Genomic DNA, 25,162 nt, shown 5'->3' on the forward strand with positions numbered 1-25,162 from the left:
TTCTAAGGACAGCTTAGCCTACTGCAGCTTGCTGCTTGGCTTGCACATCAACACAATAGTGTTTAGTGAAGGTGTCTGGTGTAGACCATGTTGCTGCCTTACATATGTCCTCTAGTGGTATATTTCCTAAGAAAGCCATAGAGGCTCCTATTTTGCGAGTGGAGTGCGCTCTAGGAGGAACTGTTAGTATACGTTTAGCTTTTATATAGCATATTTGTATACACTTTACCATCCACCGTGCAATCCCGCCTTTGGAGATGAGGTTGCCCTTGTGCGGAGGAGAGAAAGCGACAAACAGTTGTTTAGTTTTTCGAAATGATTTAGTCCTGTCGGAGTAGTAGAGTAGAGCTCTTTTAACATCTAGGGTGTGTAAAGCCCTTTCTGCTACTGAGTCTGGGTTTTGGAGGAACACAGGTAGCTTGACAGCCTGACTGAGATGAAAAGGAGAGACTACTTTTGGGAGAAATCTTGGATTAGGCCTAAGAACCACTTTGTTGGGATGTATTTGAAAGAATGGTTCTTGTATAGTGAAAGCTTGTATTTCACTTACTCTTCTGAGAGAGGTGATAGCAACAAGAAAAGCAGTTTTCCATGTTAGGAATTGCAGCTCGCATCTATGTAGGGGCTCATAAGTCTGGTAAGGACAAGATTTAGGTTCCACACAGGAGAAGGAGGCAACCTGGGTGGGATTATCCTTTTTAAGCCTTCCATGAACGCTTTAATTGTGGGAACTCTGAAAATAGACAGATGTTGTCTGTTCTATAAATAAGCTGCAATTGCTGCAAGGTGCAGGCGTATGGAAGAATATGCCAAATTGGATCTCTGTAGATGTAGAAGGTAACAAATGATATTCTAGATGAAAGCATCCAGGGGATCAATTTGATTATTCGTGCAATAAATTGCGAATCTCTTCCATTAGCAGCGTAACACGCTCTGGTAGTAGGTTTCCTGGCTTCTTTAATAATGGCCATACAGTCTGGTGATAGGTTTAAGTAACCAAAGTCTAGGACTTCAGGAGCCAGATTGCTAGATTCAGTTGGTGCGGGTCTGGGTCTCTGATTTCGCCATGGTTCTGTGTTAACAGAGATGGAGTGAGCCGCTTTTGGTGTAGAACTAGAGAGAGTTCCAGCAGCGTGGTGAACCACGGTTGGCATGCCCACGTAGGGGCTAGAAGGATCAGGTTGAGAGACTGTTGTCTGAGCTTGCGCACCACTAATGGAATTAGTGGGAGAGGCGGAAAAGCGTACGCAAATCTGCCTGACCAGTTTATCCATATTGCATTGCCTTCGGACAGTGGGTGTGGACACCTGGCGGCGAAGGCTGGGCATTTTGTATTTTCGTGGGTGGCGAACAGGTCTATGTGTGGATGACCCCACCGTTGGAAGAATGGCTGAAGAACTTGTGGATGCAGTTCCCATTCGTGAATCTGTTTTGCCTGTCGACTCAACAGATCTGCTATCTGATTGTGAACTCCTGGAAGGTGTTCTGCTAACAGATGTATGGTTTGAGGAATGGCCCATCTCCAAATGTCTTGTGCAAGCTGGGACAGTTGCAGAGAGTGTGTCCCCCCCTGTTTTTATATGTAGTACATGGCTGTCATATTGTCCCTCCGGATGAGGACAGCCCTGCCTTGCACGTGAAGTTGGAAGGACTTGAGTGCTAGGAATATTGCTAGCAGCTCAAGATGGTTGATATGGAGTAGCCGCTGTTGAGAGGTCCATTGACCCTGATTGGTATGTCGTAGGAGATTGGCTCCCCATCCTGTGAGGGAAGCGTCTGTTGTGAGCATTACCTGTGGTACTGGCTCTAGAAACGGCCGCCCCTTTGTCAGGTTTTTGGTGTTCCACCACTGCAGAAAGCGATGTGTGCAGCTGTCCACCAACACTAGGTCTGTTAATTGACCGTGAGCTTGGTTCCACTGTCGTGCTAGACACTCTTGTAACGGACGCATTTGCAATCTTGCGTGTGGAACTATGAAGATGCAAGATGCCATCATGCCTATGAGTTTCATGAACACACTGGCTGGGAGAGATTGTTGGTGTTGAAAAACAGCAACTAAGTTTTGAATGCTCTGTATCCTGGCTGGGCTGGGATAAGCTAGAGCTGTAGACGAGTCTATTGTAGCCCTTAGATACTGCTGTATGTGCGAAGGCTCTAGGTGCGACTTGGTGTAGTTTATTGTAAACCCTAGGTTGTGCAGCATTTGGATCGTTTGGTGTGTGTGTGAAACGTACTGGCTGGCAGATTTGGCTTTTATGAGCCAATCGTCTAGATAAGGAAAGACATGGATCTGTTGTCTTCTCAGATGTGCAGCTACGACTGCTAGGCACTTTGTGAATACTCTTGGTGCCGTTATCACTCCAAATGGAAGGACTGTGAACTGATAATGTCCTTCCAGTACATACCGTGGGTATTTCCTGTCAGCAGGATGTATAGGGATGTGAACGTAGGCGTCTTTCAGATCTAATGTAGCAAGAAAGTCTCCCTGTTGCAGTAGTGGAAGCACTTGTTGCAGAGTGATCATATGAAAATTATCTGAGTGTATGTAATGGTTGAGGGGCTTGAGGTCTAGAATCGGTCTAAGGGTCCCGTCTTTTTGGGAATTAGAAAGTACAACGAGTAAACCCCCATCCCTTGTTCCTGTAAAGGGTCTATCTGAATCGCAGCCTTCTGTAGAAGGGATAGAACCTCTTGCTGGAGGAGAGCTAGATGATCGGTCGACATCGGATGCTGTCTGGGAGGGATGTGTGCAGGGGTTGCTGTAAGTTCTAGGCAGTAGCCATGTTGGATAATGTGTCTTACCCACTTGTCTGTTGTAATGGAGTTCCAGACAGGCAGGAACTGTGTCAGTCTGCCCCCTACAGGAGTGGAATGCTGCGGGGAGAGCGTAGGGAAGTCATTGCTTAGGGGCGAAAGAGGCTCGAGTGTTGTTATTACCTCTACCTCTGCCCTTGGTATTATTGCCTCTGTATCCTCCTCTATAGTAACTCTTGGTAGAGGAGGTTTGTGTCTTGAGAGACGTGTAAGCATCTGTTCCAGTTTGTTTGGAGCCGCCTCTGTAAAAGGAGCGACGAAAGGAGCCTCGAGCTGGGGTAGATTGTAAGGCCCCCATAGACTTGGCAGTGTCTGTGTCCTTTTTCATTTTTTCGAGGGTAGTGTCTACCTCTGGACCAAATAACTGGTTTTGGTTAAAAGGCTGGTTCAAAATGGTTTGTACTTCCTGTTTGAATCCCGAAATGCGTAGCCACGTATGTCTAATAACGACACTGGTATTAATAGCCCTAGATGCTGTGTCTGCTGCATCTAGTGCGCATTTGATGGAAGCGTTAGATATTAACTTGCCTTCCTGTATGAGGTCAGTAGCTTGATCTTTTTACTGATCTGGGAGGTGTTCAAGCAATTTCTCCAATTGGTCGTAGTGAGCTCTATCATAATGGGAGAGGAGGGCTTGCGTATTAGCTATGTGCCATATATTGGAAGCCTGCGCAGCTATCCTCTTGCCTAACGCATCAATAATCTTGGATTCTTTGGCAGGCAGGGGTGCTTCACCAGAAGTTTGAGAATTGACCCTTTTACGTGCGTTGGACACCACTAATGAGTCTAGTGGCAGGTGTCCTTTAATATAGACTGGGTCTGAGGGTGCAGGTCTATATTTCTTTTCGATTCTGGGGTTTAAAATTCTGGTACGCACAGGATCTTTAAAGACCTCAGTAGCATGCTTCACCACCCCTTTGATCATGGGAAGAATTTGAGCAGATCTCTGAGACTGCTCAAAAATGTCTAAGAGAAAATCTTCCTCATTGGCCTCAGAGTGCATGGGGACACCATGGTATGTAGCAGCTCTGTTGATCAGCTGGCCAAACCCAATAGTTTCCTCAGGAGGAGAAGGTTTAGATGGGTATGAGGGTGCCTTAGGGATATCAGGGTCATTTGCAGGGTATGGAAACCCCCACCCATGCGCAGGTTTTGTGTATGGAAAAGTCCATGTGCCCTCACCTTCAGGGTATGTAGTGTCTCCTTCACCGTCCCCTCCACCTAAATCAAAGTCATCATCATTCTGTGGTGAATGTGAAGATAACGGAGATTATATAGGAGAGTTTAGAGGTGAAACATAGGGAGGAGCGGGAGAAGGAGGAGAGACAGGAAAGGAAAAGTGCAGAGGAGAGGTTGCACATTCCTTCTTCTTGGCAGGAACCACAGGTGTAGGTGGTGTAGCTACAGGTCTCTTCTTGAGTGGTCGATGAAGATCTTTTTCTGTTGAGGATCTGGTCGAAAAAGGTCCTCTTGAGGCGCAACCTTCTTCAGCGCTTTTGTTTTCGGTGCCGGCGTAGGTTGTGGAGTGTCTTTAGCCTTAGAAGGTATTAGAGGGTCTTGTGGCTTAGGTTTCAGCGCCGAAGGAGTCGATTTTCGCTTGGAAGGCATGTTCGGGGGCTCTGAGGCCTTGGAATCAGGCTTTGTGGTTTTCGGCACCGTGTGCTGCTTCGGAGCCGGTGCGTCTTTTGGTTTCGGTTTTGGGGCCGAAACATGTTTTGGTTTCGGTGTCGGCACTTCTTTCGGAATCGGAGCCGAAGGGTGTTTTGGCTTCGGTGTTGATGGAGTCTTCTTCGGTGACGAGGCACCGGAAGGCGGCGGACCTTGTTTCGGAGCAGAAGGAAGACTCTTGGTCGGTGTCGAGGCACCGGAAGGCGTGGAAGATTTATTCGGAGTCGAAACGGAAGGCGGAACTTTCGAAGTAGGAGACGGGTCTCGCTGGGCCCAGCGGGCGGAGTGCTGACCTTTGCCTTCTGCTTAGGTGTATGTGGTGCAGGGGCAGTAGTATTCACACGCTGACCCGATGGAATGGAGTCGTCTAAGTCATCTGCCTAGGAGACGATCTGGAGATCCGGTGAGTCTTCTTCGGGAACGAGTGGAGCCTCGTCGTCGAAGATGTCTTCCGGTGCTGATCTCTTCATCTCGTGTCTACGGGCCCCCCGGTCCCAGATGGTTTTCTTCGAGCAGAAGGAAGCACAGGCTGTGCAGGTCGACTCGTGGTCTGGCGACAGGCAGAGGTTACAGACCTCGTGGTGGTCGCTATGTGGAAACTTTGCTTGACATTTCGGGCATTTTCGGAACGGAGTCCTTTCCATATGGTGTAGGCCACACGGTGTCAATAGGCCCAGAGGCCCACTTGGATGATCGGAATGGAAACGTTGGCATCAAAAGGTGCCGCCGTCGATGTCGAAGGCAGGTAGTAATTGTTTTATGAAGTTCTGCGCGTCGAAATTACAGGAAAACAGTTTCTGTCAGACTTTCATCCGAACCCAGTGGCGGAAAAAAACGATCTGAGGATGGAGCCGATGCTCATGTGCAGTATTTTCCAAGGGAGGAGTCACCTATCGAGACTAGCAAAGACTTCTTCCAAGAAGACAACAACCTGCAATCATCCAAGCCCAACACCAGGTGGCGATCTAATGCACAGTGTACTATCTGCAGCTCACATGCCAGATTTAGGCCAGGGTGGAGTTTGCGGAGTTACACGGAACTCCGCGAAGTGACAAAAAAATTCAGCCGAGCTACGCGGAGTTTCGCAGACAGCGGAGTGTGTTATTTTGTGCTGTTTGCGTTCATTTTTAGGTCTGTGTGTTTGTCTTGCGCTGTAAAATTAGCAGGCAGAGCAACACTTGCAGCGCAAGAGGGGGCTGCTTCTTTCTGCCGCTCAGGTAGTAGTTCTACTCGAGCGGCAGCTTCTTCAAAGAGAACGGAAGGTTTCTGTACGCGAGCAGTAGCAACCAACAGCAATTGACCCGCATAGAGAAATCTCGATGGGAGATGGTCTAGCATGGGATTTTCCTTGCTCCCCAACTTAACGTTGGCCAAAGTGAGCGAGGAAAAAACTCTGCTATGCAGAGCCGAGCACAGTTTTACAGAACTCCGCTTCCTTCGCAGAGGCGGGAGTGCAAAAAACTCCACGAACAGAGTGAAGTTTACCACCCAGGCCAAATTAGATCAGCAATATTAGCAAATATGAAAAAATGACAAAGGATACATATTATTAAACAAAAACTAGCAACATAGGATAACAATCCAACCAGCGCTATTCTATTTCTAACACATCAAAAGCGCTTAGAAGAATAAAGCAATAATGGTCCCTATAAAATATATGTCATTTAAAAATGTCTCAACGGAAGGAAAGATTCTCAATACAACATTAGGGAAACATAAATCACAAACAGTGAGTTTTACGTATAACCAGAGAATGTTCACATCGTTTATTCTGCAAATGTACTTTTGGAAAAAAAGGTATAAAACTAATAAATATGCACAAAGTAACAAAAATATGTTGGCAATGCAGTGCATAGTTCAGAAGAATGATTAAAAAAAAGTTCTGATGAAATTTTTTTAGTACAATTTAAATGATTTCTTACAAAGGACACAAGTATAGATCATTTAGGAGCTGTGCCATGCCTTGTCACATGCCAATATGATGGGCTGGGTGGCACGCATTCCTAGGCAGGATCCTGCTGATAGCAGCTCAAAATAGCAAGTCCACATGACTATAAACATGTTCACAGAAGCCACAGCATATTAGAGAAGCCTGCAGTTTTAATGAACAGGCATTGGCAAAGTAAACAAGTCTGACTTTGGCAAATATGCATTTTTAATTAATAATTTTATATTTATTTTTGTAAACATACGCAAAACTAAAATTGGCAACAGGCCAACCAGCTCAGGTAAATTTTTTATAACTGAAGTACATTTCTTCTTAGACCACTGTGCACATAACTGTGTAAAGAGTACCAATGGCTTTAGTGGGCTGACCCATTGTCTGCACTGTATCCCTCGGTGGGCAGAAGTAAAATGTGACTGACATCTAAACTGACCAATGGAAGAAAAGAGTTGACCGAAAGCCTCTCTATGCAAGTATAGAAATGCATTTCTATTATGAATTTGCTGGGAAACATGAGGCTGGAGAAAAACATGTACAGATGCCTCTAGGCCAGACCTAAACAATTGAGAATGCCTGAAGCTGTGAGTGAAGATTGGGTGCTCGTGGCATGACTTACCCTCTGACCGTAGATACTAATTACAAAATAGCAATTTACGACTAGAAGAAATACAGCCTCACATATGACTTGGGCACTTTACCTTGCGTAAGTGTCCAGCTGTTTTTCTTTGTATCCTGGCCCTATAATAACACCAAACTATTTAGGAGGAAAACATGATGGATACCAAAAACTAGGCACTTCAAGAAAAATCCTTAGCTCAAGAGGAAAACGTTCTGCATTAAGCAAAGAAATATACTGAAAGATATTCTAGGTGAAACACATGAATAAATATTTAAAATATGGGCAAACACCAGTAGTTTGTGCTACTCAAAACTTCAACAAATTCATCTTTCGTGAGCACCGAGCATTGCTAATCTGTTAAAAGAGATGAGGTTCTTGCCCTAGGAGTATCGGGGAGGCTTGTCTGGTGCAATTGTGCCCTCCATTCATCTCCAGCTCGGTAATTAATGCATTGGAGTGCCCATCACTCTCAAGGTGGGGGGAATGGACAGTGAAGTGTGACTCACCGTACACACAGTGCTCTCTGTGATCTGGAGGGTGAAATCAGATGAGAAATCCAGATCCGCAACAGCTGCTGACTGGCACTCTATCCGCTGAGGAAGCAAATAGCAGAGGAAATATTTAGATCTCAGATACAATTCTTGTTTCACCCAGTCAGTTCAAGGACTAATGAAAATGACTGAATAGGTATATGCATTCTCGCAGCAGTATAGAGATAGGCCCTCCTTGTAAATTATAAACAATAAAATGGTCTCATATTAGCAACTTGCACTGGTGAGTACAGCGAAAAAGTATAATCCACAGAAATAAAAATCATCTTTGTATTACCCTATTTGCTTCTCTAGGCTGTACTTAGATGTCATGAACAAGTTACTTACCTTCAGTAATGTTCTTTCTGGAGGATACTCGAACAACAAATGCCACACACTGGTATATTCTCCGGCGCCACCATAGATTATAGCAGTGCTCCGCTAGTCGCTAGGTCATGTCAAGAGGCTCCGTGCTGACTCCATACCCCTGCAGACATAACGGAGCAGAGCCGTATATAAGCACCATCACTTCGTGTTAACGTCAGTTTCTTGTCTTTTTCCTTTTTGTACCCTTGGTCACAGAGCGCAAACAATTGTTTCTCACTAATTTGGGACCACTTTATGGGCCAGATGTAGGTGCCCAATACAGGTTGGTAATGGCCGAAATTACCGAATTTCCGCTGTTACCGATCGGTATTGGGCATTTGGGATGTAGGTGGCCTAAATTGCAAATTCAGTAATTTACCAATTTGGTATTTTAAGGAATCGGTAAATTACCGATTCCTTAAAATACCGAAGTAAATTACTGAATTTGCAATGTAGGCCACCTACATCCCAAATGAGTGCTTTTCCCATTTTAGGATTCGTTATTTACCACCAACTATAAGTTGGTGGTAAATAAGGAATACCTTTGAAAATGCAAATCTGTGCATTTTCTACTGTGCCATGTGGCAGACATGTATGTGTAATTATGAATGAAGGTGGTCTGCACTCCTTATTCTCCATTTGTATTCCTTTACTTTTTTATTCCATAAATTTAAACCTGTTGCGTGCTACCCGGATTGTGTAAGCCCAATACACCTTTCTGGCCACATCTGCACACAAGCACGATTCAGGGGTGTAAGAGGGTGTCAAAGTGACACCCTGGCACCCTTGAATGTTTCCCCCATTTTACAGAATCGGTATTTACTGATTCGGTGAATACCGAATCTTACCAATTCGGTAATTTTTACCGAAAATGTATCTACATCCCATTTACCTATTCTTAAATACTGAATCGGTAAAATTCAGTATTTAAGAATAGGTAAATTGGGATTACCTACATCTGGCCCAATATGTTGAAAGTGGCCACTCCATGTAAAGGGAAGGTGGGAGGTCAGTGAAGAATTTGCGGTTAGATAGAGTATCAAGTAGAAAGAATGTTACCAAAAGTAAGTAACTTTTTTTTCTGAGAGAAACTTCTAATCACAAGTTCTTCATCTTAGACTAGAAACCAAAGCAGTATCTCTCCGAGGCGGAGTGTCTGTGGAGTGGGCTCAGGCCAAAAAGTCTTGCAGAACCGAGCGGGTGAAATATCATTCCTGATCTTCTGGACATGAATCAAGAACATAAATCATTAACAGTGGGCAGAACATTCATTTAAGCTTGATTTCACAAATGTATGCTAATAAGATGCTACTGCTGTTTACACCATTTTCCTATGACCCATTAGAATGTGTTGTTCTGGCTTATGCTAACTAGACCTCAGTTAGGCCTCGATTCCACTGGGTATAAAATGGATGCTCCATCATGTTCATGCTCTGTTCGTGTTCTTGCTGCATGTTGTCAAGCAAGATGGGAATTCATCTATTTCTGAATGACACTGTTCTCGAAGACAGCATTCCAGCATGTGCTCAATAGTGTAACATTTTCCCAAGGATCTTCTGCTTGCACACAGTATTACATTCATTCACAATGGTTCACTGCTGTTCACGTAACTATTTTGTTCTGATATCAGGTCGGAAGGCTGAATCAGTAATTACGTAGTAGACTAGTGCTTTGGTGGTAGATTTGAACAGCGATTTTAATGTCTGTATTTTGAATTGGTGAAAATCTTTTTCTTTGCTCACACCTCAGTGACTATATACTTTTCATACTTCTAGGGGGCGTGGCTTGGATGCCGAGGAGGTAGGCAGCGTGAGCCCGGGGCTCCGCGCCCGATCCCGAATATCATCCTGATTATCCGAGCGGATTCCAGTAAAACTGGGATAATCCATAATCTGAAGTCGTCGCGGAGGGTGCGGCGTTCACAGTGGACGACCTGGAGCTGTTCCTTGCCCTGAAATTTGACTTTGAAGACCAGCACCGGGTGTGATGCCGTCGATCTAAGATGGCGCCCTGAGGCCTGGACAAAGCAGTGACGGGAGCGCAAGGCCGGATTCTTCTGCTGCTCTACTACTGGCGGTGTTTGATAGACTGAAGGACCCCTCTTGACCTTCTCGGCGGGCATTGGTGAAATTACCTCACGCTGATGCGAGCTGTTGGGAATCGTGACCATAATTACGCTCGACGACGAAGCACTAAAATGGCGGCGGCTCAGTGACGACGGTCCCGACTATCCGAGCACAAGCTGGCATCTTCAAGCTCAACGACAGCAGTGGACCCTAGAGTACTGCATTATCTAGTGCGTTCGGAGCAGAGTCCACTGCCCTAAAGTACATCCAGGATCTCTGACCCTATTGCCCGGGGAGTTCTCTAGTGGCGGAGCTCTGCAGTCCGGAGACAGAGAGGGTAACAAAGGGACCCTAGAGGCCGGTGCCAGTTGCAGCCGAGATGGTGAAACCGAAAGGGAAGGGGGACGGAGCGACCGACACGGAGGCGGCGGATGGAGCGGATCGGGATCAGTCTGCTCTCCAGCGCATGCAGGACCGTATATTGGAGGCCATCGCGACCACGAAAGATGCCCTGCAGCAGGACATCGCCCAGGTGGCGACGGGCTTGGGTCTCCTGAAAGCAGATCATGATAAACTTAAGGACAGGGTCAAATCCATGGAGATCACTGTTCAGGAATTGGCCCCGGACCACGCGGCTGTGAAAGCGCAGATGGCGGATGCCATAGACAGACTAAAGGTGCTGGAGAGGAGGGCCGAAGATGCGGAAAACAGGAATAGGCGCAATAATGTTCGCCTCATGGGCCTACCGGAGAAAATTGAAGGCGACGCTATGGTGGGCTACCTCGACAACTGGCTACGCACTGAGGTGGCACCGGAAGGACTATCTCCTTTCTTCTCCCTGGAACGGGCACACAGGGTTCCGGCTCGGCCGCCGGTTCCGGGCCTTCCACCTCGTCCGGTGGTGTTCAAGTTGCTCCATTACAGGGACCGGGACTGGCTACTACAGAGGGCGAGGGAAGCGGGACCCTTTCAAGTTGACAACAACAGGGTCACCATGTTCCCGGACTACACTTTTGAGACCCAGAGACTCAGGGCCAACTTCTTGTCCCTCAAGCGTGAGCTCCGTGGAGAGGGCATAAAATACTCCCTGCTCTTCCCAGCGAAGCTGAGAGTGGTGGTGGATGAAAAATCGCTCTTTTTCACGACCTCGGCGGATGCTTGGGCCTGGTGGGACACCTATAAAGCTGGAACGGACGGAGCTAAAGCCAGGGCGGAGGAGGTTAGAGAAGCACAGCCGATCAGGAAGTCGCAACGGATTCGTAAAAATCGCCAGAGAACTGCCAAACCATCCGTGTCACAAACAGAGACAGAGAGGAAGGCGGCCTTACAGGCAGTTGTGGACCTATCCAGCGCAACCAGAAGCCAGTCCGGGAAGGGCACGGACTCTGATGAGCAGGGCACGGGGTCGGAGACGGGGCTCTCAGAATTTGGTGGAGCCAAAGGCCCTATAGTGACAGCGCAGACATCTGGGGAGATAGTCGAGGCATGACACGCTGGACAAGAGGAGCGGCCTACCGGTCGAACACTGGGGCGCAGTGCCCGTGAGCGCAGTTTACTGTTATATGGGGTTTCGTGAATCTATAATGAGGGGATCATGGGGCGGGATATGCGGGACTGATTTGCTTTGACGAACCCTCTCGACATCGGTCCGCGCCCTACTGGCCCTTACGGTCATCGCAGTGGAGACTGCGAATACTAGTGCCTTCTTTTGAGGGGTAGTTGGGTGTGTTAGTTTGGATGGGTTTGTTTCCAATAGTGGGGGGGCCTGTCCTGGGGGGGTGGGAACCGAGAGTAGTTGGGGGTGCTCAGGTTGTTTTGGGGGGGGGGGGGTTTCACTTGTTTGGAGTGGGAGGGAGGGGCAGCACGCTGTTGGCAAAAGCGCATGGTTGATGACTTTTATTGTTCTGTCCGTGTGTGCAAAGGGACATGGCTAGTACGGGGGCTCTCAAATGTGTGACCTGGAATGTGCGGGGTCTCCAGACTATGGTACGTAGGCACAAGGTTCAAGCATATCTAAAGCGTAGGGGTGTGCATATAGCTTTCCTACAGGAGACGCATCTCAACAAGCAGGAGGGAATTGCGCTGCAAAGAAGGTGGAGGGGGCAACTGTTTAACACAATATATTCGGCCTTAGCGAGAGGGACGTTGATTTGGATACGGGCGGGGGTCCCTTTCCAGGTCACCAAAACAATGGTGGACCCGGAGGGTAGGTTTGTAGCGGTGGAGGGGAGATTGAGGGGCCGGGTGGTATCTCTCTGCAACGTGTACGCCCCCAATGTGGATTTGCTCGCCTTTCTAACGACATTTTAGGGCAAAATGGCGAGTTATTTGGCAGCTCGTGGGGGGGGGGATTTCAACTCGGTGGTGGATGTTGATTTGGATAGATCTCATCCCCCGCTGCGCGCATCCCCAGCACACAGGGTAGCGAAACGCAGACTGGAATGGCAGGAGAGTTGGACCCTGGGGGACGCCTGGAGGACAATACACCCCACCACTAGGGACTATTCCTTTCACTCACATTTGCATGACCTGCATGTTAGATTAGATGCGTTTCTGTGCTCATCACATATGCTCTCCACAGTGGGTAGCGCGGAGTATTTGGCTCGCACGATTTCGGACCACAGCCCTTTGTTGTTGTCCCTGAACTGGATGGTGGAAGTTAACTGTGTACCAACATGGCGACTGCAACCTGATACCTTAGATGACTTGCTCTTCAGGGAGGCCTTGGGGGAGCGAATAGCGCGCTACTTTGAGGAGAATAGTGGCTCCGCCTCCACTAGGGCTGTGGAGTGGGATGCGTTTAAGGTGGTGGTCAGGGGGCACTGTATTGGGAACACTGCAGGGGCTCGTAAAACTTTGCTAGATGATCTTGAGAAGGTGGAGAAGCGATTGAGAGAGAAGGAGAGGGAACGCCCGAATCACCCTGAGCTTCAGGAGGGGCTTAGTGGCGCCAGGGAGGCACTAGCGATGGAATTGGAGCGGCTGCGTAGCTTCGACCATAAGGCGTATATGACAAAGGCGCATGCGGAAGGTGATAAGGCGGGGTCGATGCTGGCGTGGCTTGCCAATCCGATCAGGCGGGGCACGCCGATCATGGCGATTCAGGTGGAGGGGGAGGGGCTGTGCCACACCCAAGCCGGGATTCTGGATAGGTTCAGGACGTACTACGAGGGTTTGTATGAGAGCGGACAGACGGGCAGGGCGGATGAGCTGGGCACCTTTCTAGAAGAGTTACAGCTCCCACAATTGGAGGACTCGGAAGCAGAGGAGTTGGGTCGGCCCATTACGATCGGGGAGATAGGGAGTGCAGTGAAGCAGATGGCTAGGAACAAGACTCCAGGGCATGACGGTCTCCCGATAGAGTTTTATAGTGAATATTTGGAGTATCTAGCTCCGCAACTGCAATTGGTTTATAATGAAGCGCAATCGCGAGGTAGGCTCCCGAGCTCCATGTGTGAGGCCCTTATGATCCCATTATTAAAGCCTGGCAGAGAGGGCGCTGCCCTTTCATCCTACCGTCCATTGTCCATGCTCACGACGGATTACAAGATCCTGAGCAAAATCCTGGCAAATAGATTACTGACCCACATGACCGGTCTGATTCATAAGGATCAGTGCGGCGTTATCCCTACACGTAACACTACCCACAATATCCGCAGGCTTACAAGGTTGATGGGGGCCCAATGGTCGGACGCCACTACTCCATTTGTGCTCTCAATAGATATCGAGAAGGCCTTCGATAGTCTTGAGTGGGGTTATCTGTACGAGGTGATGAGGCGTTTCGGGCTGGGGGACGGGTATATCAACTGGACCAAAGTCCTGTATACGGAAGCCACAGCTAGAGTCAGGGTGGGCTCACTGATTTCGAAGCAATACCCCGTACGACGAGGCACTAGGCAGGGGTGCTCCCTCTCTCCCCTCTTGTTCGCTTTGGCAATGGAACCCTTTGCAGCGGAAGCCAGATCTGGCTGCCATTATGCGGGGCTGTTGTACAGGGACAGGCCGCATGTCATCTCATTGTATGCAGATGACCTACTGATGTTCTTGGCTGATGCGGAAGCAGAGTTACTGGGGGCGAAATGTCTGTTGGAGCTGTTTGGGCGAATGTCGGGCCTGAGGGTCAACTGGCCCAAATCTTGTCTATACCCTCTGAGACAAGGAGAGCCGTGCCCTCTCACGGCGCAGGAACTCCGGTGGGAACCGCATTGTCTGCACTATCTTGGCGTTTACATCTACCATACCCCAACGGATATGCTGGATGGCAATATTAACCATTGTATTACTGCCCTGAGAGGGTGTATGGATTTTTGGTCCACTCTTCCACTCTCACTGGCTGGTCGGGTCTCCCTACTTAAGATGGTGGCTCTGCCCAGGCTGTTGTATTACTTTAGGACTCTCCCTGTATGGATTCCGGGCTCCGTATTCCGACGCCTGAGATCATTGACCATAGCGTTTCTCTGGGGCAAGGGCAGGTGACGAATCGCGCTGGATACCCTCTTGCGGCCCAAGGATGAGGGAGGCATGGCGGTGCCCGATTTCGAAGGTTATTATCTGGCGGCTCAGCTGCAGACTTTCACTCAGGAGGTCGCGAGGGTGTTTCGAGGCCCAGAGCAGTTTAGAGATGAGGGCACTTAGTTAGGGATTTGACAGTGGAGGAACAGACGTTCCGACTCTATTGGAATCGGGCGTGCAAACGAGCAGGGGTCCGCCTTATGTATGCTCCGGAAATTCCGCTGGGGATGGTTACAGCCCTCCCTCATGGAGGGGACTGGTCGCGATTACTAGGCTGGGAAGAGGCTGGGGTTCAAATGCTGGGCGACTTGTATGAGGATGGTGCGTTGCTTCCGTTTCAGGAATTGCAGGAGCGGTTCGATCTCCCGCGAGGTGATTACTTGTTACATGCGGCGGTAACAGGCGCCATGCAAGATCACTGGGGAGAGGGTTTGCAGGAACCGGCGACCTCCATGGCATGCCAATATGCGATGATGGCAGCCGGGACATTTAAAGAGGTAACCTGTCTATACTCCAGAATGTTGCGGGAGGCCTTGCAGCCGCTCGCAGCTTTGAAGGCTAAATGGGAGTTGGACCTCCAAATGGAGATCCCTGATGCAACTTGGGGTCAGTTGCTACGACGGGCGCGGAAAAGCTCAAGGAACGCCAGGTTCCAGCTCATACACTTTTATATTATTCATCGGGCATACCTCACGCCTGGGAAGATACGGCAATACTTTGGGGTGGAACAGGCGGCCTGTCACAGGTGTAACACAGTTGGGGCGGATCTGGGTCACATGCTGTGGGACTGTCCTGCCTTGGGGGATTACTGGTAGGAAATTGGGAGGGCTCTGAATAATGCTACAGATAGGGACATACAGTACACCAAGGCAGTGGGGATCCTACATTGGTTTCCACACACGTCTAAAAATAAAAATACCAGCCGATTTATAGATTTGGGGCTGATCCTTGCAAAGAGGGAGATAACGAGGAATTGGAAGTCGAAAGCGGGACCCACGTATAAACGGTGATATGGTGAATGTCTGCGGTGGGCAGCGTGTGAAAGTACTTTGAGGTACCAGATGGCTAGGAGGACGGATGATGAGAAGGCTATGGAGAGGGCTACAGCATGGGAAATGATGGTGCAGGCGCTCCGAGATGATAATGATGAGGAGGATGAAGAGGAGGAGGACTCGGTGGCAGCTGACCCCACTAACACACCTAGGAACACACCTTAGTGAATGTATAAGACCTTCTTGCACACACCAGACCTTACTCTGACTGGGATTTTCACACAGCGCTGCCACGGGGGGGGGGGAGTTCGTGACTGACGGGCGGTGGGGGGAGGATGGTTGAGGGGGGTGGGGGAGGGGCGAAAACCACAAAAGCAGTCCACTTTTTCTTGTAAATGTGATGTCGGACATTGAACTATGCAGCGAGGAATGGACTTAGCACGATGGCAGTTTAGTCTTCTTTCTGGAGACGTGCCGGGCATGATGGGGGGAGAGAATTGATAATGTGTCTCCTTGCTATGTTTTTTTTAATCATGCCTTGAAGTTATTGTCTGTACAATAATTTTGGTGCTGCAATAAAAACGATGTTACAAAAAAAATACTTTTCATACTTCTCTATGGAGAAATTTGCTACAGACACCCTCGAATTTATTGGGGAGCAGATCTTTTCTGGGTTTCTATAACGGATGCCGTCTGATTTTTTACCGATTTTGTTTCACATTTAGGGCTTAGCATTTTCTCTGATTTTATCACCATTCTGTCCGATTCTGAATTGAAGGCCTTTTTAGTAACTGAATTCTATCTAATTCAGCGGTGTATGCATTCCATTACTCTATATTGTACCTTTTGAATTCTTGCAATAAACCTTTATGGCTTCTTTAAATTCCCATTCAGAACTCACTTTTGAGTCAGTCCTGCTTGTCTGAACTTTGTCTCGGAGACATGGTTCCTCGTTATTCAAGGTTAACACTGTCCCTGGTCCACCCAAATGTTCTGCCTTCAGCCTGCTTCTGAGGTGTAAGAATTTAGGGGTGCGACGCACACACAAATGTATGCGGCAGTGCCCACAATGATGCCTGACAGATGTCAAAGACCAGCCCCCCACCATTCTTGCACCAAAGCAGTGGTAGCTACCTATACCCTGCTGGAATGGGGGTTATGTTAGGCCAGCATGTAGCAGCTCTTAATACAGAGCACTTTCCTCCTCAACAAGATCCTCTTCTGCACAGCTTTCCTTTTCTCTGCTACAGAGAACCAAACAAAAAGTTGATCACACACTCGTTGGTTCTTGGCACGACCAAAGCTCTTTTGGCATCTCGCTGATGGAGCTCCACTTACAAGGTGTGAGGGGACACAAAGAATGCTGGTAGAATGACGGATTGCTCAGTATAGAAGGGAGTTAAGACTTTTGGTTAGAAAACCACCCAAATCCCCACCATCAGTTTGTCTGGAAAAAATATGGGCACATTGACAGAGCCTGCAGCTCACGACAGAGCCTGCAGCTCACTCAAGCAGTATAGCTAATGTAATCGCAATGATGAAAACAGTCTTTAAGGTCAGGAGACGCTGCATGCTGCCATATAAAATCTCACTGGTGTGCACATAAGGAATGTCAAGACCAAATTAAGGTCTCACTTTGCCATTATATGCGCAAAACTTTAAATAAATCTCTCTCACCACAACAGGTGATCTGAACAAGGACAGTTTGTTCAGCAAACGCAGGAAGGTAAAAGGACTTACAAATAACCTTATACAGTGCCCACTGCAAGGAACTGCTGGGCTAAGGATAAAATAAAGAATGCCCAACAGCTTCGCTTCTAAGGGGTCCGTGTATCTGGCACCAAGCCAGGTTATTCATTTGTCACAGCGGACCACATATATGGATTTCGTGAAGGGTTGCCTAATGGTGAGGATGTAATCTACCACCTCGGTGGCTAATCAAATGAAGTCAATTGATGCTGCTCAATCTCCATGCCGGTAGCTCTAGTTTGCACAGATTCAGATGGAGTACTCTGCCTTGCTGCCGGGAAAGTAGGTACTCTGGTAGTGGTAGCTTCACAAGACAGATGCTCATGCTTTGGAGCCCTGGGTTGCCAAACTCTCTCTGCCCATTCCGGAGCAAACAAAATAACTTGGGCTCGGTCATTCTTCATCTTCTTCAGAACTCAGGGCAGATAGGTAGTGGTGAGATATCGCTGACACTGAACATTTATGATGGTGGTGAAGAAAAAGTTATTAACCTTTGGTAATGCTTTTCAGGTGGATACTCTAAACGCAGATTACTCACCTTTAGAATATCCCCATGTGCCAGACTGAAATTGAAGATTTTTCAGCATAGCCCCTGCATGCCTGTAGGTGGTGTTGTGTGGCTCTCTGTCGACTCTGCTCAGCCAGAAGTGACAAATGGAGACATCCAGCACAATGTCGTCAGTTTTGTCTAAGACATCATCCACACCCTCAGAGGCGTAGCTAAGAACAAATTGTTGACGCTACTGTGCAAAGCTCTAACCTGGGACCTTTTTAGATGGAAGAAACCGTTTACTCCACAGAACAGGGAAGTGGAAGGGCAGTGAAGAGTCGGCAGTGGATAGAGTATCGACCAGAAACAGCGGTATTGACAGTTAGTTACTTGTTCTTTTGATGGATACTTCTAACAGATTCCTCTGGAAAGTTTGTGGCCCATGCTGGCCTGGGCGCCGTCTGCCAGATCCCCTACCCCCGACTCTGAAAGGTCTGCCCTTGATGCTATCTGAAGGCAAAGCCCCTAGCAGAAGCCTCAAAAGAGGTACAAATGTTGAGGATACTGCCTTGCTGTTGAGGAAAGATCTACGATCTACTAGCTCAGATGCCTAAACTCTTCTTACCAATTAACTTGGCTTCTTTAAACTATTTGAAGGAATTGGCTGGTCAATCAATTTCCTTATTCTTGGGGCATTTGAATTTATGAATAAGCTCCTACGATATAATAAAGCATCTCTACCGGATCTTCATTTTACTGAAGTTATTTTCCGGGAGGACTCCATACGATTGTTTTACTTTCAGTTGAGTCCACCTCAACAATAGATGTTTTATTAAAATCGGTACGGCCGCTCATAGAATTACTGTTTGTCCTAGTGATGACCATCTAGTTTTACTATGTTCAAAACGCCGTCGACGTACTCATGTGGACGAAAATTGAAGAGGACGCAATATTTGTTTTGTGTTGTTTCAGTTTTATCCTGAACTACTGATTTTTGTAAACCTTCTTTCCTCAGCCACTTGATTGTCTACACATTGCACTGTTTATAGGTCTTGTTTTATGTATTATGTTGAGCGTCTTTTTGTTGTATATGTTTTAAGTTTAAACTATTTATAATTGTTTTAATAAATAAAAACATTGAATGAATTGTCTATATACATACATGGGTTTTTCTCATTTTTTCTTTTCTTCTTTCTGTTCAGTTTTTTCATTGACACAAATTTTCTCGCATATCTTTTCACATTTCTCACACTAGAGTGTTCTTTTAGGCCTTAAAATTGTATACATGTAGTCTGTCATGTTATAGGACAAAATATCCTAAACCCCCCTCCCTTCTACTGAAGCTAGATGATAATATATCAAAGATGTCTCGGATTTGTGGCGGACCCCATACCTTCGAATACACAGATGGACGTTCTACTTCTCAGCTGACATAGCAATCTTGTTCCAGAACACATAGTGTGCCTGCCTAAACTCTTGCGACAAGTTACATGACAAAGCAAAAGACACACAATTGATGGACGAAATGCAGAACAAATCACAACATTCATCCCCAGTCAAGAGATCTGGGTTAAATCCATCATTCTTTTTCTCACAATGCCACCCCAGTTTAGACCTGGCCATATGCAAATCAGTGTTGACCCTGTGCCTCATGGGAACAGTCCATCCCGAACTGCCAAGCCAGGTCCTCCCTGGACCGGAAACAAGCATCCTAGAACCAGTGTCGGGGTTTCACCTCTCTTCAGCCAAGATAGCTTGATTCCAGTGGCACAGTGAGCCAGGGCCCACGTCTGGGCATATCTAGCGCACTTAGGGCAAGAAAGCAAAAGACACACAATTGATGGACGGAATGGAAACAAATCAAAACATTCACCCCAAGTTAAGAGATCTGGGTAAAATCCATCATTCTTTTGCTCACCATGCCACCCCAGTTTAGACCTGGCCATATACAAATCAGTCTTTTCCCCGGTTTCGGGGTTTCATCCCTCTTCAACCGGTCCTAGAATGCTTGTTTCCGGTCCAGAGAGGACCTGGCATGGCAGTTCGGGCTGGACTGTTCCCACTGCAATGGGCCATGCAGGTAACACATGACAAATCTGAGTGTGGCTATGGCCGAGTTCAAGAAGGATTCAGCTTAAAATACGATAGAACTATAAGCTCAACCTCCTCTGGTATCCGCAGCACCAGTGCAGACGCCATCGTGGCAAGAACTAGCATCAATCATGGTGCCAGTCCAGAGTCGGAGCAGAACCCAAAGCGGGTTTAGGAGTCAGACCCACCGGGGGTGACCGGCTGGCTCTATGGTAGACCCATGGTGCACACAGGCATGCCAAAGGAAGCCTGTAGGATGCAGAAGATGCAGATTATGGCATCTTTAAACATCTATTACACCTGTCATCTTTGGTGCCTTCACCACTGATTTAGATTTTTGTTGGCATTAGGACACTGTGCACCTTACCATTGCTAAAGGGCTTCTGATCTCTCCTTAAAAATGTGCATAATTGCCTAACACCAGACTGGCATATATAATTTACTTAGAAGTCCGTAGTATGGAGATTTTATCACTAATAACATTTGATTGGAAGTGGTCAAGAATGTATTTAGCTCTATGATGGTCTATAGATCCTCTGGTGTAACAGGTATAAAGAAGTCCTGGGTATTGCAGTATTTTTGTCAGACTTCACATTCCATAGTATCAAAGTTGAAATTATTTCTTATGGAGTGTATTTTATGTGTTAAGTGACTGAGAAACTCCTCACATTTTACTGAGGGGGCGTTTTGTGTTCCTTACAAACAATATTGATATTCCTCATGTGAGATTTCTCATGTGCCAGAATATATATATATTTGGTTTGATGGATAGAATGCTGTTCTTTACTCCTTCCTTAAATTCCATAGCTTTGAGATTTGGATTTTCTGCATTTATTTTCATTCTACCTCAGACTTCTTGTCAATTGAGAGATTGTTTTTGAGAATCATGGCTGACTTGGACTTTGCTAGTATTTTCCGAGGTTCTGCCATATTTACAGCCATGGTACTATTGTCATATTATTTGTTTAGAACCTTATTAATGAGTTGTTTTATTTTTTAGTCAAGGAGGTTTCCTAATGTTGTAGGCAATATTGCTTTCAAAGGGTGAATACATTTTAACACAACTCAGGTCTTAGATGTGTGACTGATCAGACTAAAGATTTTAGAGTGGTGATCATTAGCCTATTAGACACCAAATAATAGGCAGTTGAAATACTGCCTTGCTGGTGGGGGTGGGGGATGTAGTGAATGCATCTGTGCAATTGAGATGCAGGATTCATGCATTTGTTGTGGCTGGATTTGTGGTGCAGATGCGTGTTTCAGAAGAAACAAATGGGAAAGAAACAAATGGGGAAGAAACAAATGGGAAACTGCATAATACGAAGGACACATCATGAAAGGTGGATAGTAAGCGTGGACAGAGCCATTGTAGCGTAGGAGCATAAGATTGGCAGGGGGAATGAGAGAAATGTTCTATAATAGCCTTATGTACTTAATAGCAGCTAGAGACTTACAAAGTAATTCAACATGTGATGCAATCTAGTAATTCCATAACAACAGTAATGGCTTCATGGGTATGTACATGCCACCACATTGTTTCAGACATGCTACTCATTTGAAAGTGTACTGATTTTAACAAGTGTGGACCAATTCACCAATGCTGCTAGATCACATGCAAAGGCACTATTTAAGAAAGTAGATTATTAACCAGGGTGGGTTCGAGTCCATCACAAGAATATGGCCACAAACTAATTAAGGTAAAACATATTTTCAATAATGTATTTTTGGGTCTGCCTCTTGGATGCTATGGCACAGAACAGACACCCTTAACTTAGAAAAAATTGTAAAATATTTAGCAGTAAAAAAAGCAGACAGAACGGCAAAATGCAACACAAAGAAAATATCACTACCATTTCAGAAAAACAGAGAAAAATGTAATGAGTAAAAGAACACCAACACAACCAACATTCAATAAGGGGAACTGGATCTATTATTTTTGTCTATATTTAAGGCAAACAGCACCAAGAAAAAGTAAAGCGCCAATCAATAGTAACTACCCACAGTTGAGCAGGTCCTATGTGCAATTTCAGGCCAACCTCAGAGGAGTGCAGGTGAAATACACAAAGCAGGCCGGTCCCAGTCAAAGATCTTGCCTTTTGACTTAGTCTCTGAAATGAACGTTGAAATTCTCCAGCGGGGCAAGGCTGTATGTGCCAAAGTCCTCTTAAAGTTGGACAGACGCTGGACGAGGCCCCGCTAAAGCTGTTGGGTTTGGCTGGGAAATTGTCAGTGTGGGAGGACTGCAAATTTCAAGCCTGCCATGGTTCTCTCTTGGAAGTGCAACAATTTTAAAAGTCTCAACTTCTCAGAGTTTCAAGAGTTTCTCTTCTTGGTCATCTCTAAAGCTCCCATGACCTCAGGGACAGCACCCAAGGGTCAGTACCCACTCCAGCAGTACCCACCAGCAGGGTCTATTTCAGATCAGTTGTTGTTGGACAGTTAGGCACCTTAGTACAAAGACCTCTGGCACTTTGGTGTGTCTCTATAGCCACACAGGATGCCAGACAAATAACGCTTGGAGTCCACTGCTTAGACCTTGGCACAAGTGGGAGCACATCCAGTCCTTCAGGTCAACATACAGGTCTCAAACAGCAGGTGCAGGCCTCTTTTATTCTTCCACCAATTCAGACAGTGTTCTGAAGGGCTGTGGGTGAGGTGCCAGCTATGTAGGTTTCATTAGCCAGTGAATGGTGGTGACTCCTGGACACTCCCTAACCAATGATACAAAAATGTTCCCAGGTGTAAACTTTCCCTCAAATAGAACAAACCTGTTTGCCTTACTGCAGACTATTCTACGCTGCACTATTCTAAAGCAAATCCAACACAGCAGAATTTTTCTGCCCCTGGAGGAAGCATGAGTTCCAGCCAGAGATGTGTTTAGGGAAATGAGCAGTCCTCTCCTCCTCAACTACACCAAACTGGAACTGGGACTAGCTGTCCCTCCCAACAAGTTAATGTAAAACTGGCTACAAAGACATCTGGAAACTAAATACTTCTCTTCTACAACTTTCCCTTTAAACTTAACAAAAAATATGAGGTCCCAACCTGGTGCCTTTCAACTTAATGAAGTTACTGAACCTTGCCCAACTGTTTTCCTGAGCTAATATGGGTCACATACCGCACTACCAGACCTGCCTGTCAAAATGTCTACGCCATTATTTAAGCTCTAGAAAAATTATTCACACCTCATTAAGGAGGCCTTCTGCCAGCAGGCTAATGATTATTAGCCTACTGAAGATTCAGGCATAGTCTAACTTTTTAAAAGCCACTTTTCATAAATCAAACTTCACCAAGAAATTGGATTTTTAATAAACATAAAAAACAGTGCTTTATCACCATCGATGCTAGTGTTATTTTCCTCCTGCGCTGATCCTTTAAAATTCCCATTGTTCATGACGAGCTGGGCTCGTCATCAGTGTTTGAGGAGGCTACACCATGACGAGCCCAGCTCGTCATCAGCCTCGAAGGGGTTAATGATTCCAGTACCTCGTTGTAATGACCGGATTTTCTGCTTAGATGGGATCCGCCCCTAGGGGCCCCTCTAACCCAGCCAAAACGTAACCACATCCCTCCTCAGGACCATCTATCCAGGCACCTGGGTACCTACCTGAGGATGGGGAACTCGCAATATACAAGCTCATATTATCAGAGATACCACTAAATCTATAGGGATACTAAGAATACTTACTGATTACTAAGGACATCCATGCCCTACACCACACTCATACCTTATAGTCTCACGACCACATGGGTCCAGACTACTCTACCCTGGGGCAGTTCTGATTATCTACCATTACACACCAGGATCCTCCCTGGTGTTCTCATTACACACATGGGTCTGCAGCCCCAGTGCTCTCATTTATATCTGGTCTACAATCCGGCAGACCTACACACCTCTCTACCTTATGTGCTCTCACTTACACACGGCCCGCAATCCGGCAGGCCTCCACACCGTCTCCTTCCGGTGCTCTCACTTAACACAAGCCACAATCCTGTGGGTATACACACTGACCACAATCAGTGCTCTCACTAACGCCACTTACCAATGACGACCACTTTCCTATGGACACCTATGGTTTTCTCTCTATATGTTGGGAAGTCTCTCTCACTATTCACTAAAGGCTTGCTACTACAATAATAGAAATTGGTATAAACCTTTATCCCTTAGTTGCAGGTCTTCTATCTCCCTAATTATTCACTATTACTTACCTGATCAGGGGTAGCATCTGTTCAAACAGTAATAACTGACTAGGAACCTAGATTACCCTCACTGTATAGGGACAAAAATATACACACTATGTGATTGAGTTATTCCTTGATTTAAGCGCTCCTACTCCCTTCTGAAGACAGGCTAGCTTTATCATAAACAAACTCATGCACACTAGTTCACTAATTAAATGGGGTCACTTTATTGTAACAATGATAAAGACACATACACAGATCTGTATTATAATAGACACATCCACATGTAACTGACAAAGACTATAAATAGAACACACCGCTGCAAGGAAAAGGATTAGCAATACAAAAGCCTAGGGAATAAAGACAAGATTAAGATGTAAGTGTGAAGGGGATTAGTTCAGACTACCTCACCTATTAGAAGGAAGATTTCTCTCTGACTCTGGTGGGATCAGGGCTCTCTCTGTCTCTCCCTCCGCCACCACATCACCACGCCTCTGGTTCAATTGCTCCAGCTGACAGCCTTCTTTGATGCTTTCTGCACTGCTCTCTCTCCTCATCTTCAGCAATCATCTGCCTTCTTTCTCCATTCCAGAACTGCACTCTATTCTGCAGCTCCAGCAGACATCCTGTTCTCTCCTCTGCAAGAACCACTCTGCCCTGACTCCAAGCTGAGCTGACCTCCAAGCTGAGCTGCACACAAGCTGGACTGAACACTCCTCCTCTCCTGTAGCTCGCTAATATGGAAGCTTGTCCTTTCATGGAAAGTTACGGCCAGTAACCTGCCGCCCACCAAATTCTTGTACCTCCCCGTACCAAGGACACGTTCCCAGCTGGCCAGCCTGAAGTTGTGTCTTCGGAGTGGAGAAAAATACATTCCTTCGATAAGGGCCAGCCTGAGCCGGTTCTCTCCAAGCGAACAACAGCTTTAACTATAAACTTTACCTTTACCCTTGCAAGCCTCTCAGCTTCATCAACATGGAGTCTGTCTAGTTCTGGGCCTATACGCCTGAGAAGGATGAAATACCCCTTAGCTCTGTCAGAGTACCTACATAAACCATACCAATGTGTAATATAAAGTCAGGACCACAGGATCCAACCTCTACTATAAGCAAGTATGTCAAAGCCAATAGGCAATAGA

General features: G+C 46.6%; 1 protein-coding gene across 1 annotated transcript in view; it reads right to left on the reverse strand.

Moving 5' to 3' along the window:
• PRMT3 (protein arginine methyltransferase 3) overlaps positions 1 to 25,162 on the reverse strand; it is a 777,462-nt gene that overhangs the window by 217,707 nt on the left and 534,593 nt on the right. The window contains exon 12 of the mRNA XM_086959509.1: positions 7,553 to 7,639. Coding sequence (XP_086815635.1) covers positions 7,553 to 7,639 — 87 coding nt within the window. The remainder of the gene's footprint in view (positions 1 to 7,552; positions 7,640 to 25,162) is intronic.

The sequence above is a fragment of the Lissotriton vulgaris genome, chromosome 2_2 (genome assembly GCF_964263255.1).
Source record: "Lissotriton vulgaris chromosome 2_2, aLisVul1.2, whole genome shotgun sequence".
Lineage (NCBI taxonomy): Eukaryota > Metazoa > Chordata > Amphibia > Caudata > Salamandridae > Lissotriton > Lissotriton vulgaris.